Genomic DNA, 17,298 nt, shown 5'->3' on the forward strand with positions numbered 1-17,298 from the left:
TAATAATAATAATAATTATCATCATCACCATCATCATCATCATTATTATTATTTTCCACTCTGAGATGAGGAGTCCAATTTTTGCATTGTTAAAAGATGACCATGGACCACTCGTGTATTTTGATTTAAACATAGTCTCTCCTGTTGGAAAATCAGGACACTAACTCATCTCCATCTTCTTTACACTGGAAATAATGCAATTTTTAAAAACCCTTTAAAAGAGCTAAAATCTTCTGCCGGGGACATGGCTGCACATCACTACCCCAGCAGTGGCGGATCCCACCTGGAGCCGCTCGCTCCTGCCTCCCTCAGAAGTCACTGCCCCTCTGCTGTACGAAGCCTGTTTGTGTGCATGTGCTCTAAACCCCACTTGTGACGTTATCTGGAGCAATAAAAGCCTGCTACGCAAAAGTTAGCTTTAAAAACAAGGATGATTTTGCAGTTCTGGTTTAGAGCAAGTAAAAAAACCTACGGCCAGGGGGGCAAGGGGCCTATTAAATCAGCAAGGCTGCTGGCAAACCCGTGACACAGAAGCACAGCATCAAGGACAAGGAAACACGTGTGTTCAGGGCCGCGCTAAGTGGGGAAGAAGGGGTAGAGGAAGGAAAAAGGCAGAGGGTTGGAGCGGGTGGGAATCTCTTTACTGAAGAAGTAACACAGCACTTTGGCACACAGTGTAAAATTCAAACAAATTTCTCTATGTGCCCCCCCCAAGAAAGGTGGGAAAAGAGTAATATTCCTAGGAAATAATGATTTTGCATGTCACTGGTTAAACTTAGTAGAGGCAGCTACTCAGTCACTCAGGCACACACAGACAGCCGCTAAGACTGAAAGATGACGCCAGGTTTAAAGTCATCTCGTGTGACAGGAGGTTCCTCCCCGGACCTAACCCCACCACTCACCTTCTCCAAGAGTCTGCTTCAGCAAGTCGTGTTTGGCCTGGAGCTTCGTGATAAGGTTACTGCCATTCAAATACTCTTTGAATTTCTGGAATTAAAAATAAACCGAACGAGGTGGGTTAAGACTCTTGGCAAGAATAGTCCGTAACTGATGTACACTTTTGCCCGGGGGGCTGCTGGAGGGGGCTCAGCACGGCTGACAGGCTCTGTCAGACGCCGCAGGGCTGAGCACGGTCTAATCACTTCTCACTGCTCCAGCCACAGTCCTGATGATCTTATTAGCCCGGTCTCCTTGGTGCTGCATCTGCTGCCTGGCAACGCAAGGAGCTCCCAACAAAGAGAGTTCTAAGCAAGCTTGCTTTCGTCAGGCCTCTGGGAACAGCCTGGAAAATCAAAGAGGCTTTCCCTCCACTGACAGGAGCTTTGCCTTTGTGCAGACAAGTGATGCAGAGCGAGAACTCCCAGTGCATGAGACCGACCCAGGCCAGGGACCATCGGACGCTTTAGGCACTGGGTGACACTAACTGTGTGGCACAACTTCTCATTTCACTGTGAGACCGTCTGACACCCGGCAACGCTCAAGAGCAAGCAGTTTTACAGATAAAGACAGAGAAGGGCAGAGAGAAAATCCTTGCAAAAAGCATTAAAAAAACCCCAAGCACAACTCACAATGAAAACTGCCGTTGTTTGGCCCCCGGAGTTGGAATAATACTACTGTTAAGAGAAAGCAGAAGCTTTTTTGTGCATATGCAACGTACCCCAAGGTGCTATTACCTTTAGCCTACCAACCATGCTTAAATGAGGGCTGCTTCTGCTGAGCGGATGGACGGCTTATGCCTTACACTTCAAGCACCACAACAGAGAAGCTTCGGTCCGCCTGGGAGCGAGGCACCCGACCACGGCTGCCCCGGCAAGCCCGGCCGTCGCAGCCCCCCCCCAGCACCCTGCGGGGGATGCCGGGGGCCGCTGGGCTCAACCGCGGGCCCGGGGCAGATTTCAGCTGGGCAGGCCAGCAAAGGAAGGTTTGGCAAATGGATCAAAATTGTAAAGGCCTCCAGGAAGGGTGACACGCCGCGAGGCTGGCTGGTGTCTGCTGCCCTGCCCTGAGCCGCCACTCCCGAGTTGTGTAGGGTTTTGGTCACAACTGGTTGCTCCAGTTGTTCCTTCAAAAAGACGAACAAGGCAGACACTGGCTTGTCAGTCCCTGCCACTGAGATATGCATTCCGACCCCAGATCAGACAGAAGACAAGTACGTAGAGAGACTGAATTAGTTCTTGCGCTTCACTAATGAACATTTAAAATGGGACTCGGCCCTAGCAATTAATGCTTTGAGTCCTGTATGGCATGAGACTCACTGTAAAATAGAACATTTCGGTCTCCTGCTGGTTGGCTCTCCTCTTGGCGATGTTTATTTTACTCATGTAGGTCTCCGACGCAGCTGATTTGACCGACTCAGTGGAGCGACTGTGCTGGAAGGCGTCTGAAACGTCAAAATCTTCCACCGTCAGCATGTCCTGCAAAGTCTGCATTGTGGCATCCAGGGTTTTTCGCACCTATCAGAAACAGAAGACAGCGTGGTTTTGAAGCGGACTGGGGAAGCGACACATCTGGAGCCAGAACCACCGGCCAGGGGGCAGCTCCCAAGTGCCGGGCTTGCTCTTGCGCCAGCCGCAGTCAGCGGGAGCTCTCAGCGCCGGCACTGGAAGGGCTCCACACCCGAGCGCACCGGGAACCCCCCTGTGCAACGGGCTAAAGGCTGAGCAACGCTGCCTGCAGGGCCAAACACGAGACCCAGAGCGACTTCTTACCTCTTCATTCTCTATCTTGAGGGTGGCTAGTCGCGACTGCAGCTGGTGGTACCGCATCAGCAACTCGGTCTGCACAGGCTGCTGGGCGCTGACCTGACACACCTGAGACAGGAGAGCATTCAGAGGGTCGGGCACTCACCAGACACACACGTTTCAATCCCTAAGTTATTCTCTCCAGCACCCAGAAGCTCCTCACAGCCTCCCGGGAGGCCACATCACCCACTTGCTAATCAGCAGTGCCCTGGACCTGGGCCAGCACAAAGCATTTTCCACCCGGCATTTGAAAGCTGCACTCTGAAGTCTTCCAATTACGGCAGGTAAATCAAAGCTCCACTTTACAAATCTGTTGGGCACTTCAGCTGACAATCACGCCACAGGCTTCCTAATTGGGAGAGATGTGGAGCAAGAGGCAGACTGAAAGGAGGAGCCCTAATGAGCCGACTGTCTCATTAAGAAAGGAAACACGAATAGCAGTGTGTGAAAACAGCACCGAGGGGTAAGGAGTCAGAAATAACTTAACGGGGATGGTTAAGAGGAGGAAGCCAGCCCAGGGCAGGCTGCGAGGCACCTCTGCAGCCCCCCCGGCGAGTACGCTACCTCGTCCCCCATGTGAGGCTGGAACTCGAACTTCAGCGGAGGGCAGAAGACCTGGTTGCACATGTCCATGATGGTGTGCTTGTCGCTCCGTGCATCCAGGTTGTCCACGGCGTTCTCGATGATGTCCAGGCCCTCGTGGCGGGAGGTTTCCAGGTTGTACTCGGCAGACAGGTACGTCCTGAAGGTCCGAGCGAGGCTGGCGTGGAATCCCAGATCACAGCACTGAGAAACACCGAGGAAGGGTCTCATCACACAGACACTCCCACCCTTGCTCTGGAGGGTCATGTGTCCATTAAATGCCCGGAACAGCACTCTGTGTCCCAGAGAAACACCAGCCCTGTCGTACTGGGGTGTATTTAACAGCATACAGCAATACCATATGAAAAGGCAAGAAGGAAAGAGGACCGAAGGAGGCAAATATAAGGGAACAAACAGCCAGACAGCACAGTGACCCTGACGTTCAAGCAAGATGGCACCAAAAAACGTGTCCTGCAGTACATGCAAACCCTTTTATCCTCACTAGGAAGCTGCCTTCTCTCTCACGACAGAGCAGCTTCTCATGCATAACTGATCATCTGCATGTTCACCTTGGGGAAAATGATATAACTCAGAGCTAATTGCTGCCAAAATACTGTACATTAGACAAAAGCCTGTTTTTAAACTCTCTTCTCAATATAATTGAGTTTGGCATGTTAAGTATAGCTACAGCACAGGGATTTGCTGCTATGAACGCTTAATCACAGCTGAGCAAAAAGCAACTCTTAGCAGCTCTCCTCCCCGTCCCCAACGGGAGCCCTGACACCACCCACACAGGGCTCCGCTCCGCCCCGCAAGTGGGGGGCAAGGACGGGCACTGAAGCAGCACTCAAAACGTGGGGGTCAAGAGATTTTGTTCTGCGGGGAAAGGCAAGCCAGAGAGGAGGCTGGAAGGCGGAGGAGCGCAGCGCATCAGCCCGAGCCACGCTCGTGGGGCTGGAAGGAGAGCGCAGCGACACAGGAGGGCTGCAGTCCACAACCAAAGCGCGTCCATCTCTGGGACGCGAGAGGGCTGGAGTTCCTGGTAGAAGATGTAAGGTCAGATAACTGCGGCTTCCCCCTCTGCGAGGGGTTTCATAACCATACGTGCCCGTCCCCCGGCACAGCGCGGGCACTGCTGCCCGCCCGGCACGAAGCTGCTCGGGCAGCTCGGCACACAAGCACCGTGACCTGCAGGGACAGGCCCGGGGCTCACAGGGACACCTCCGTGCGAGAAACAGAGGGACCCCGTGAGAAACACCTCCTATAGCTCGTAGCACCAAACTAACCGTTGCCAGCAAGTCACCCCGATTACATGAAAAGTACCACGGGACAACCTGTATTACAGAAGTTAAGATGCTTTGCTGCCACGCGTTAAGGAACGAGTCGGAAGTCCTCCCTGTGTGAGCTGTAACCAAAACCACCCCGGCACAGCACAGGCGTGTGGCGAGCTGGCTTCAACCCCAATGCAGCCCCGCCAAAACCACTGCCAAGAGCACAAGAACGGCACACAAAGCTACAGGCAAGAGAAGATTGCTAGCGTAATCTCAATGACCCCAAACGAAGCTAGCTTTTCGGCAGCAGCAGAACCCCCTGTGGGGAGCTGGCATTTCAGCGGCACCTTCTCCGGCTTTACGCACCCACAGGCATTACTGACCCGATGCAGAAAGGCACAAAAAAGTGTATTAGTACTGATAAACTCCAAGGGAAATGTGAAAACTCAGCTGGTGCCACAAGCAGCTCCAAAGGAGCTATCTCATGCTTTCTGCTGGTCTGAAGAGACAACCCTCACCTCAGATCAAGTCACACGCAGAGCTGTGTTTGGCTGAGCCTGTGCTAAAAGCAGCAGTAAAACCGTAACTGGCTGATTCCCGCTTGCAGGTACACGAGCACAGCCTGCCCCTCCCCACCTAGTCTTTTAAAGCTGTTAAAACCACACATGCAATAATTGGGATTTTTGCAGGAAGTGTTGGATGGTCATAATCCACCATTTATCCTGCTCCTATTTAGCTTCCAATCTTATTAGTTGAAAACAGGGGCAGTTAAGGAGTAATATAGCTCTGCCTTCACGAATCAGCGAGCAACACAAAAACCAAGGAATCGGGGCAAACTTCTGTTCACCACTTGGGGCAGGGCGAAACCTCGTTCTAGCACCGCGAGCCTCTCCCACGAGAGACTTTTAGCAATCACGCCTGTCCGACCGCCCCGGGGCTGCTCACAGGAGCGGAGGAGCGGGGCGATGCAGCTGCCCTGCCCTTCGCCGCTGTGCCCGGGCGCACCCTGAGCACCCCCCGGCCGCTCACGGCCACGAGAGGCGAGCTCAGTGCTCGGACCACGAGCCCCCACGACCCGCTCGGCTCGGGCGCCGCAGCTCTGCGCCCTGAAAACAGGATTGTGCACGTTTCCCAGCGCGCCTTCCATCCCCTCGCTGCTGCTCCCCCACCCCCTTGGGAATTATTGCTACTCGATTACAAAAAAATCATACCAGGAGAAAATATCTGCCACCGATCAAGGGTGGGAATTCCCGAAGTATACAAAACTGAGCTATTACAAAGGAAAATCGCTGAATGCCACAGAATCCGTGGAGACAGAGCTCGGGGTATTGCCAGATGCTTTTGAGAAAAAATTCCGTGTGAAATCTTCCCTTGACTTTGATGCTGAATTCGCGCTGAAGCTAGCAGTTATTTGCAATGCCCAGAAATCAGTTGCAACTGAAAACCAGGGCAGGCGCTTTCCTGACATATTTCGGCCCTTGAAGCCTCTGGTGATTAGCGCTGCGCCGGCTGCTTCACACGCCGGTGCCCAGAGAAGAAAAGACAGAGCAGGGACTTCCACAAAATTCCCAGAGAAACACACAAAGGGGAGGGGAAAAGAAAAAGAAAGAAAAGAAAGACTTCAAACTCCTGCTCCCAAGCTCCAGAACAAATGGCATTTTCTCACCCCTCTCATCCCTTTGATGGAAAAGAAATTAGAGCCGCAAATAATAATCCTTAGCCCTTCTTCAGTGCCTTTCATCTGAAGACCTCTAAGCTCTCTGTATATTAATTCATTAAGTCTGGTAACACCCCTGCCATGGGTGGAAATATTACAGTGTTCAACTTGAGAAATAAACCCGACAGACACCCTGGAGCTCAGGCAAGCTGGTTTTGGCCCAAACGCTCCAAATGTGTGTGTGTGTGTCCCACTGCAGAGCTGCACCCGAGGAGGGGCCGGGGGCTGCAGACCTCCGCTGGCCATTAACCCCAGCGCCAGTAACGCCGTTTTAGACGCAGGAGTGGGCACAGAGAGGCACGAAAAGGTTCGCCCGAAGCCAGGAGGAAAGCCAGCCAGTCTCCATCCCAACAGGAGCATCCCAACGTGTTCCCTCGGGCGGCCGCCGTGTCAGGCAGCCACGGCAGAGCCAGCTCCTCCCCAGGACTCGCCCGCGGGGGCCGAGGGTGAGCCCGTGCAAGAAGCAGGGCTGGGGTGGCCTGAAGGGCCGGGAAGCAACCCGTGCCACCGAACTGCACCAGCACCGGGGCACGAGGCACGCTTCTCGGAACAAAGCAACAGCCAGCGGGAGCCCGAAGCACCCGGCCCCGCGGGGCAGCCGCCGTCTCCACGAGAGGCAGCGGCGGCTGGAGGGTCTGCAGGGACCCGGTGGGGTTTAACACAAAATGATGAAGCTCTGCAGAAATGCTGAGGGGTTTTACACAGCCGGGGCCGCGACCGTACTGGGCTTGAGAGAATGAAACGCTTCCCCAGCTGCTGACGCGTGCATTTCATTTCCTCGCTGGTTAAATAGCTAAAAGATATTTGATGTGTCTGTCACAAAGCATGAAATAATGTTTTACCAGGATAACATTTGCACTTGGCCATGGCAATGCTGGGTACTACGTGAGAGCCTAACGCGTACCTGAAAGTATCTTCAGATCTTAGGAGGAATGTTCAAAGAGAATACAGACTCCTTCTGCTCTCATTCAGTTTTTTGGAGAACATTTATTTGCTAAGTATTAAATACGGAGAAAACAAAACGGTCACACCTCTGCAGCTGGAAGTCACTGCACGTTCCTCAAAGCAAAACAGCACTGAAACAAACTCTGTTACAAAAGGTATTCCAGCCAAGGTATGAGAAAAGCTCATAAAAAAGCAACGACAAATGGGCTCTGCACACTCTAGGATGGATCCGGGCAGCAAAGGAAATTAAACCACACCAGGAGAAGGCAGAAAGGGCTGAGATGGATCAGCAACCACAAAGAGTTGCTCAGAAAGGATGGGAAGGAGCAAATAAACGTGAGGGCTGCCTCCCTTTGATGATTATTACTCCTGATATTCCCCAGCAGGTCTGACGCTGGGCAGGAGCCGGCCACCGGGGACGCTGAGGTGCGGCGATGGGGGCACTCACCCCTGGGAAGCGGGGGCAGCCCTAGAAAGCGCGCGGGTTTAAATGCAAAGGCAACATCCCCCAGAACGAGCCCAGCTGCGAAGCTTCAGCAACCTGAGCAGCTCCTCTGCTGAAGGCAGAGGGTGCCGAGGGAGCCCGAAGCCATCCCGCATGCAGGTCCCCTCGCCGCGCCGGGGTGCGCTGCAGCCCAGCACCACCCGGCCAAACCCTCCCCCCGCCCCCCAAAACGCCGAGGCGGCATCGCCCCCGGGGACGCCCACGCGCCGAGGGGGGGGCTGCCTTTCCCCCACACCCACTGACAACCGTGTTTTTAAAGCGTTCCCCGAACGGAGCGAAGGGTCCCGCGCGCACACCACGGCCTGGCTGGCGGTGCTCGACAGTTACCATAAATCTCTTCCAAAGGAACAGTCTTGGCCCATCACGCTCACTGTTTTGCCTGAGGCAGAAAAGAAGACACAAAAACTCCCGAACAACTGATTTATTTTTAGCCTAACAGGGGATAATGTGTGGATACAGCAGGGGAAGGATGGGATCCTCCCTGACCCCTGCAGTAATCAACTCACGCCCTGAAGCATGAGATTTGATTACTTCTAATCAAAGGTTCCTTAACTATAAGTATTGCAGAGCCAAATATTATGTAGTCCTTTTCGAATTAAGCTAGAGTTAATTAACTCTATGGTCCCCAGAGTAGGTTTCTTTCTGGAGGATTCTTAACCTACATTTATTTTGCTCCTTAGCCTCTCTACAGCCTCTCTCCTATGTGTATTTCCTGAGCGGTTTAATGGGGTTTTTGGTTGTTTGGTGATTCGGGTTTTTGGGGCTCAGGGTTTTCCTTTGTTTGAGGGGAGGTGCTGCTGTTTGGGTTTAAGATGAATGCATGGGTAAGTTAATCTTTTAATGGACGAGACCTTGAGGCTATTCTTCCAAGCTACTGGGAAAAGCAGCCCAAAGCCTCAAGAAATTCTTTTCTCTAAAGGAAAGTACTGTTGCTTTTTTGTACCAAGCTAACAAGGTCTATCAGACAAAGACTGACCGTAGTAGTCTGTCAGTAAAATTTACAGACTGCATGACACTTCTAAATCATGAAACAATCAGCACATGCGCTTCATTAATTTAGCAAGCCAATTCCAATGTCTGTGGCATCCACATGAGGAACAAATTGTTTACTACATGCAAACTTTGGCAAAAAATGTAGTTTTACCATATTATTGAAGCCATGACCAGCAAAATTTAAGAAATGTGTATTGGTTGGATTCTTTCAGTTTAATATAGTACTCGACGAATAACTTAGTTATTAGAATACGATGATTTATGGTTCCTGCTTACAAAGAGGTAGCTATTATAAATAACCTGCATATAGAAGAAGAGTAATAGATGTTTACTTAACCAGGGTACTAGTATATGAAAAAATTATGTCAAATTTCTGAAAGGAGATCAAGCAAATGCACTTCTTTTTCCTCCTCTCTCCATCCGCAGAAGCTCTTTGATGAAAAAGACCATACAAATCTCATCCTTTTTCTTCCATTTATGCTCTTAAAATGCATGAAGCTTTTAACAGCATATGGATATTTCTGGTTTTATTGCCCATTTCCACTGACAACCTCTGCCCTGCCCGGGCAATTCACACGCCAGGGATGCCTGGGGCTCTACAAGCTCAGGCAGGTTGTGTTGCTCCCCCGTTAAAGCTCGAGGGTTAACTCCAAGGCGAGCCCAGCGAGCCCTGTGTGATCGTCACCAGCACCCACCGCAGCCTCCCAGCCCAGAGCCCCTGCACCCAGGTGGCTGCGTGGCACCTCCAGTTCCTCAGCCCCGCAGGTCAGTGACAGCAACGCCTAAAAACGTGTATTTTCTATTTCCCAGAGCTCCGTGCCCGGCGGCGGGGGGAGCTGAGCGGCTCGGGCGCATTCCCAAACTGCCTCTGCGGGGAGCAGGGACACAGCAGCCGTGCAGCGAACAGCCCTGGGCCTCTTAAAACAGCCTAATCCCTCCCGGTGGAAGCTGTTTATTCTTTTGATTGCCGCATTATTGACTTTCCTTGAAACACCCCGAAGGCAGATCAACTAGCTGCAGCTTCCCGGGAGGGCGGCAGCTTGGCCTTACAGACGCTGCTCCGCGCGACGGTGCGGTGACGGCGACGCTTTGCGTGGGGTTCCCACGACAGAACAGACCTGGCTCTTCGGGCTGCCAGGAGCCCGGTGTCCAGCGGAAAGCCCACCCAGAGGACAGCGTGGGAGGAACCTCTGTGGAACTGAAAGGCTCTTTGGGCGGGAAAAAATGCTTCAAACACCAGAGCAAACCCCCAGAAGAGCCCCTCGGCTTGTATAAATCGGTATCTCTTCAGCAAAGAGGCGGTGGTGTCACGCAGAGCGGCCCAGGCCAGGGGCACATCCCCGCGCAATCACACGGGGAAAGCGCCGCACAAAGCGGAGCTGCTGCCGGCGCTGGCCCTGCAGGCACAGACGTGCCCAGGCACTTACCCACCGACGGAAACGACGATGCCACGAGCTGCAGGAGATGCCTAAAAGCAGATCCCAGTCAAGCGGTCTGTGGCTTCAGCACCTTTGAGTCTCCCTCTTATCAGGGAGGCTGCACCCTGCGCCCCGCAGGCAGCCACTGTGCTGCAGCCAGCCCCAGGCCTGAGCAGGGGGCAAAGCCCCGACTAAAACCTGCTCGCTCCTTCCCTGCTTAACCTCCGCTTCCCAGGCGCCAGCAGCCTCACGCCCTGGCCTCCCCAGCACCCAGCGCCAGCTGGAAACCAACAATTCTCTTTATTTGCTCTGCTCTCTTCCCTTTCTTCCTCTTTTTTTATTTACAGTTATATTATGCATTTATACATACATTGTATTTTCCAGCTTCTGCCCTCTCAACAGTGCTGCAAAAGCTAGAGCTTTACTGTGAGGTAACTACACCCAACTGAAGATTTTTGGCATAACAATTTGGACTGTTGTTTCTGTTTCCTAACTCCACTAAGCATCACTTGACCATGTGAAAAATGACAAGGCCATCAGCTAAGTTTTCTAGGGACTGAGCAATTTGGCAGTAACGTGCAATATTAAATTCCTCTCCTTTACTTGCTTGTCTCAGATATGTCAAACACAGTCATCCACAGAGAAGCAAGCTGCTGTTTCAAAAGGATTTACAGGAGGCTGAACAAGTTTTGGTGGATCAATACGCATTGAGGCAGACTGCTACATTTTACTCTGTTAAATCTAGCAATATCTTTCATGTGACCACTTCAAAATATTTTGCAGCCATTTCACACACAACTCCAGAGGGATGGATAAGCAGCTTTATCTCCACTTCACATATGTGGCCAAAGAGATTAACTTGGTCACATAGCTAATGACAGAAATGAGAGACGAGCCCAGGCGTTTTAATATAAACACATGCTTCTTTCGAGGGAAGAGGCACCACTTTAAATCCAAGGCCAATTTGATCTGTCTCTATACTCTTCCCTTCTACAGGACAAAACAAAAAGGCCACTGGAGAGGGGGGATAGGCGTGCTCTGTGCCACTTCACAGCTCCTCTGATCGAGTTTTACATTTCTCATTAAAACCGCAGCCCTGGGAGGACTCTCCACCCTCTCCCAGAGCAGCTGGGACCTCCTTTCTCACCAGAGCGGGAGGTTAGCAGAACGGCTTTGTTATAAAAGTCACTGCTCCGTGGTGACGCCGAGGGCACAAGAAATGTCAAGGCTGTGCCTAACAGATGACACCGAGCCATCTGGGATTTGGGGGAAACGCTGCTAAATTAGCTGCTGCAGTGCCCTGACGGTTCAGATTTGCGTACAAATCAAAAAACCGCACGCGGCAATTTGTGCTTGATGCGAAGGGTGTGCGAGAGCCCCCCATCACCCCCCCCGTGTCCCGAAAAGACAGCCCAGGACGTCGTTAGTCATCGCCCCTGGTGAGGCAGGGTGGAGGAGCCGGCAGAACGTGCACGGCTGCAGTACACGGGCAGCGCTGGGATCCCACGGGAGCGTGGCCAGATGGGTTTTGAGCTAAACCACGACGCCCCTCCGCGCTCCCTGTCTCCCTGCTCCCCCCCCCGGCGCCCAGGGCCCCGCATCGCCCCGCTCTGCTGCAGCCCGGCTCTCGACCAAAGGCAAAAAATCCACCTTCTCTGCTCGGAGCCCCTCCGCTGCGCCCCACAGAGCCGCAGGGCTGCCCCACGGGGCCGGGGACGGCCACGGCACGGACCCGGCCTCTGCCAACGGCACCGCCGCGCCGGGACTGAAAGGCACCAGCTTGGCGCTGTTAGAGGTACTAAGATTAAAACACTATCTTGACAACTACATCTAACAATACGTTTCCTTCATTTTCCTTTACATGGATTACAAATCTACAGAAAGCCCCACACTGCTGGCTCCGATGGCTGTCGTGCCTTTCGACCAGTGGGATACAGGGAACAGGATCCCCTTCCTCTGGAGCATGCCGAGACCCTTCTCGTCATGCTCTTGCAAAATACACTGAATATGTACAAAACCCTGTTCAGATAAACTGCTCTTCCTGTGGGGTTTTAAAATTAGGGCACTGCGTGTAGCTCACACATCCGATATTTTGTTGTCTTTGGTGAACAGAATATATAATTAGGGGAATTTAGCTGCACAGTGTTGAAGATGCTCTAGTTAAAGTCCCCTGAAGGGATTCCTGGAGTGCAGAAGAAAAGCCATCTGCTGACTCCAGTGGAAGTGTCAGCAAGGAAATAAAGTTGGGAGGAATAAGATAAACAGCCAGAACTCAGCAACTCTCCAGGAAATCAAAGTCCTCAAAACTTCATGAAAATATGTCATTCTTGCTTGAAAAACAAACGAGCGGGCGCGCGTGAGAGAATATACACAAGAGCAGAAACCCGCAGATAAATCAAGGTGCTATCATTTCTTGACGTTCAAATGTCTCCGTGATTGGTTTAATTAGTTTTTTAAATGTGGCTAGATACATCTTAAACAATAAAGAGCACAAAAATAACACACTAAGAATATTTTATCATATCTCAAAATCTCGAAATCATCAGGAGTTTTGCATCAGGCTTACTTTAAATAGTGCTTAGAAGAATAAATGTTAGTGGGTTAGTAAAGGAGATAAACACTCCAGCACATTTTAAAATTATACATTTAGGTAATGAGGAAGCCAGAAGATTAACTCGGTAGTCATAGGTCAGTTATTTATGCGCTCATTGAAGCAACTCTAGCAGGAAGAATCTCTACCTCACGCAATCTCTATCACTATGAAGATGCCTATTAGAGGAAGAAATGGAAATCCCTTCTCTCAAATAATTTAAAAACAGTTGGTAGGAGTCGCTGACACACACGCACGTTCAGTTCCTACCACCACTACAAAACCTGCCGCCAGCAGTTCCCGCCCTGCGGGCGTTCCGTGCGATGAGCCCTTCGGACAGAACTGGGGGGGCACCTTCCCGCGGCAGGCAGGCCCCTCCGCGGGGGCTCAACCGCCTGCGTGGGGCTCACGGCACCGAGGGCAGCTCACGCCTGCTCACACTGACCCAAACCGCACGTAGCAGAAAGAAAAAAAAAAAAAAGTATCTTCTGTTTCAACAACAAAACCAAGGACGTATCTGATCTTCATCAGTGTTGATCCCTTTCAAACGCAGCCCAATCGATGGGCAGGAGGAGACCTCAGGCTCCCCTGCCTTCCCCAGGGCAAATTCCCCTCCAAGGGCTCTGGGCTTGGAGAAGCTCCGGCTGCGGGACGTCCTGCCGCCGGAGCCAGAGCAGACGAAGCCATCGCCTTAACCCCAGGCAAGCACCACGCCTGCGTGGTTCCGAGGGCAGAGCCAGCACACGCCGACAAGCAGGGCTTAGCCTGCTCGTGATACGGTGTGAAAGGGGCAGAAAACGTTCAAGCAATTTCTGGTTTGTAGCTGGTTATCTGACGTGCCTGAACCACGCAGGTCAACCCAGAGTCCTCCACTTGTGCGCTCAGCAAAGTGTTTGGTTCAGGCTGGTTCATGCCCTGCAGTTATAATGAAAAACTCCGTCTTTTTTTCCAGACACTGATGAAAGAAGTTTGTACGTAGCATAAATACGAATCGATTAATTTGTTGTGTGATCATGTGGCCACCATAAAGTTCAGAGGAAGCTGACTCTGAGTGTTGCCCAGGGCAGCTGTGGCTGCCCCCTCCCTGGAAGGGTTCAAGGCCAGGTTGGACGGGGCTGGGAGCCCCCTGGGCTGGGGGAAGGGGGCCCTGCCCGGGGCAGGGGGGGGCACTGGGGGGGCTTTGGGGTCCCTTCCCACCCAAACCAGCCTGTGGTTCTATGACTCCCATACAACAGCAGCTCTAGCTCTGCTCATATAAATGCCTACATCAACCACAGGGGAAGTCAAATGAGTGTGTGCAGCTGGGAAGAAAGAAAAACACCACAGGGAAAAGGAAAAAAAAAAAAAAAATAAAAAAAATTCCAAATTTACAGCACATTTGCAGGCCCCGGTTAAGCGTATTTTCAAAGCCCCAACAAATACGCCTTCATTACCACCACATGAGAGGGCATTCAAGGACCAAACCGTGCTTAAGATTTAGCTGTGAGCTTATCAGTAGAGAAAGGGCAGGATGCATGCAGGGGAGGAAGCACTTACATCAATGAGGTCAGAGACATCGTGGATGTAGTATTTACTGACAGCTGCGTTGGTGGCTGCCAGGTTCAGCAGGTAGTCATTCCTGGCTTTAGTACACTTCAGCTTGTTTTCAGAATATTTGGCTTGTCTCTGAAAAAGCAAAATGGAGTGTCACAGCACAAATAGGATGCTACTTTCACAGCTTCTCTTGCTGCGGGGCCCCACAGCACCCTACAGCCAGGGCGTGATGCGTTAATTAATAAAATTTGGTATCGGGTATGAAAACAGGCACCCTTGCCAGGACGGAGGAGATTGCATCTGAACACCCTTGGTACCATCAGCCAACGCACGACGAGCGCTTTCTGCTCAGATGTACCCAGCGCATCCGAGCACAGCTGCTCTTCCTTTATCTGTGCATTCGTGGAGGTTTTGGCATCCATCAAAATTAGAGGGCCAAATTTTCCTCCCAGAAACGCTGACATACATTTGGACTTGCTCCAGATTTATGCAGCTGTATCAAAGTGGAATCTGGCCCAGAGGCCCAAGCTACAGAATTTAGAACAGGACCCAGAATTCAAAACTCTGTAGGAAAGCAGATGTGCTCAGATCTGGAGCATTTGCTCAGACAGATCACTAGTCTAAAGGTTTAGCACAAAAGATTAACCCTTCAGAAATCGTGCTGCTAGACAATGTCTCAGTGCTGGGACAACGCGTGAGCAAACACATCCTGGCTGAGGAAGCCACTGCTTTTCCTCTGAAATTAACAGAAAAATTACAGTTTTGGAGATCCTGGGGTCTGGGGGGATTTGCTGAAGCCAGAGTGGAGTTAAGTGTTTTGACTAGCAAAGCCAACTAAATGCTGCATTTTAACTCCCAGACCGTCTGTGGAGGAAGAAGCACTGTTATTTTATACATCCGACCCCTTTTGTTGCCTGCCACAAGTCTCCGACTGAAGGAACCCTGGGGCAGCTCTTGTTCACTGTTATAAAACGCGTTTTTGAACCAAGTCAGTCACAAAGAAACCACAGGGCCCGCAGCAGGGTCCTGTGCCTGGGCCAGAAAGCCTCGCCGTGACCGGTGCGGTCAGCGCAGCCGCCCGGGTGCCAGCCGGGGCGCGGCCGAGCCCCGGGCGAGACCCAGGAGCCGCGGCCGGGTACAAGCACGTCCCACGTCCCACCGCCGGCCCCCGCCCCGCTCAGCCCTCCCTCCCGCACGGCTCCCGTGCGGGCCCACCACCCCCCCAGGGCTGCACTGCCCGATATCCCCCCTCCCCATTTCTTGCCGAGCCGCGGCCAGCCCGACTCTGGGTCAAGTCCTGGCTACCGGCCGGTTTTGGCTCTTCTCCACAGCCAGGAAGCAGCGAAGAGGCTCGTCACGGCCTCCCTGGGCTGCCCTTCAGCGAGACGCACACACGAGGCGATGTCCTCCCTAAGCCGTCCCCAGGGACACCGGAATGGCTGCACGGAAACGGACGGGGCTGGAGCCAAAGCCTCCCACCCGCCGGGAGCCCCGACCCCCAGCCTGCCTCCCCCCATCCTTCCCTCGCACCCACCTTCTCCTTCATCTTCTCAATCTTCTTGACGGAGCTCCGCCGCTGAGGCCTGTCCTCGTGCCGCAGCAGGTTCACGCTGATGTCCCCCGACTTGTTGAACTGCTTCTCCTCCTGCTTCTCCGCCTCCTTCAGCTTGCTCTCGGCGCTGATGCTCTCGGCGTGATACATGTGGTAGGTCTTCATCACCTGAGGAGACGCAAGTCTGTGAGTCGCCTGCCCCAGGAGCCATCGGCGCACGAGAAGATGGCAGCGTGGGGAACTCCGCTCTGCCAGGGCTGTCCGAGCCCGCTGTGGCATTAAGGAACGGCAAGGTGGGATGGAAAGGCCCGTAAAACTAACCCCCTCGCTAGCCCTGTCCCAAAACGGTGCAGAGCTGCTGCAAGAACTGTTACCCCTCCTCGGTCCCCGTGGCAGGGACAGGCTGAGATGTGCCTCCAGCACACACCTGCGTCCAAAAACCACCCTGGATCCTCCCACAGGGAAATAACTTCCAGTGCTTTGCAGCTGGGGTAAGGGTCTCCATGACACGAGACTGTGAGGAGGCCAAGGTCAACCTGAAGTTACTTTTGACCCAACCCTTCTGTTCCTACGCTTGAACTTGCGAAGCCAACCCATCAACACAACCCCTGCTCCACCATCCTGACAGCAGGTCCCGTCTTGAAGGTGGAAGAGCTGCAAGTTCCGAGCTGAAACGGAGTTTGTCTCCTGTCACCGCTGAATTCTCCTCTTGCTGCTGCCGGTAAGCAGAGTCAGTGCCAGGGTGGGCTGCAGCAACACCCAGTCCTTCCAGTTCAGGACGGCCTTCAGTAACTGGGCAGAGCGCTGACCTACGGCCGGGCGAACGCCTGCAGGCGAAGCTACCACAGCCTCTCCTTTCCAATACAAAAGCCCAAAGGGCGCACTGTGATCATTTTAATGGAGCCGGCAAGAGGAACACATCTGCTCTTCTCTCTTTATGCCTTTAGTCACGCTGTCCCCTTTTATCACCTCCCTTCAGGATCTGGATGCTTTATTTCACGTTGCCTCGCCAAGGCGCGGGATGCCTGGCCTCCTGCTGCAGGTCGCTCTCACGCAAAGTGCCCGGGCACCGCCGGCAGCGGCACTGGGACGGGCTCGCCTCGGGTTACAGAGGAGCAGGAGCCCACACAAACAGAGGAACTTTGCACAAGCCCTTAATGAGGAAAATACAGAGTTTTCCTCAGCTGCGGTTGTCAGCAGGAACCAGGAGTGTTTAACTTGGATGAGGTTAGGCTGAAACATATGATCTCTGCTCTTGCCAAGCACAAACGTCAGCTGCAAACGAGCTCCAAATGCCGCATCGAAGCCTGCACAAATGTGCCATTGCTGGCAGTTACGATTTTAGGCAACTGGAAGGAATAGTAAGCAAAGGCTTGTGCCTTGCTTCTGAGCTGCTTTATTTCAAAATCCTGCAAATTACAACACAGATTTGAGCCACACATTTCAAACTG

The 17,298-nt window shown here is 52.6% G+C and overlaps 1 protein-coding gene across 7 annotated transcripts in view; it reads right to left on the reverse strand.

The window, feature by feature from the left end:
- LOC116960443 (SLIT-ROBO Rho GTPase-activating protein 3) overlaps window positions 1-17,298 on the reverse strand; it is a 126,869-nt gene that overhangs the window by 27,441 nt on the left and 82,130 nt on the right. For all 7 annotated transcript variants that reach the window (XM_042799400.1, XM_042799399.1, XM_042799405.1 and 4 more), the window contains exons 5-10: window positions 15,830-16,015; window positions 14,299-14,427; window positions 3,306-3,527; window positions 2,709-2,810; window positions 2,256-2,453; window positions 903-987 (exon numbers count right to left, since the gene is read on the reverse strand). In XM_042799400.1, coding sequence (XP_042655334.1) covers window positions 903-987; window positions 2,256-2,453; window positions 2,709-2,810; window positions 3,306-3,527; window positions 14,299-14,427; window positions 15,830-16,015 — 922 coding nt within the window. The remainder of the gene's footprint in view (window positions 1-902; window positions 988-2,255; window positions 2,454-2,708; window positions 2,811-3,305; window positions 3,528-14,298; window positions 14,428-15,829; window positions 16,016-17,298) is intronic.

This window comes from Tyto alba, unplaced genomic scaffold, assembly GCF_018691265.1.
Source record: "Tyto alba isolate M040663 unplaced genomic scaffold, T.alba_DEE_v4.0 Super-Scaffold_3, whole genome shotgun sequence".
In the NCBI taxonomy this organism is placed as follows: domain Eukaryota; kingdom Metazoa; phylum Chordata; class Aves; order Strigiformes; family Tytonidae; genus Tyto; species Tyto alba.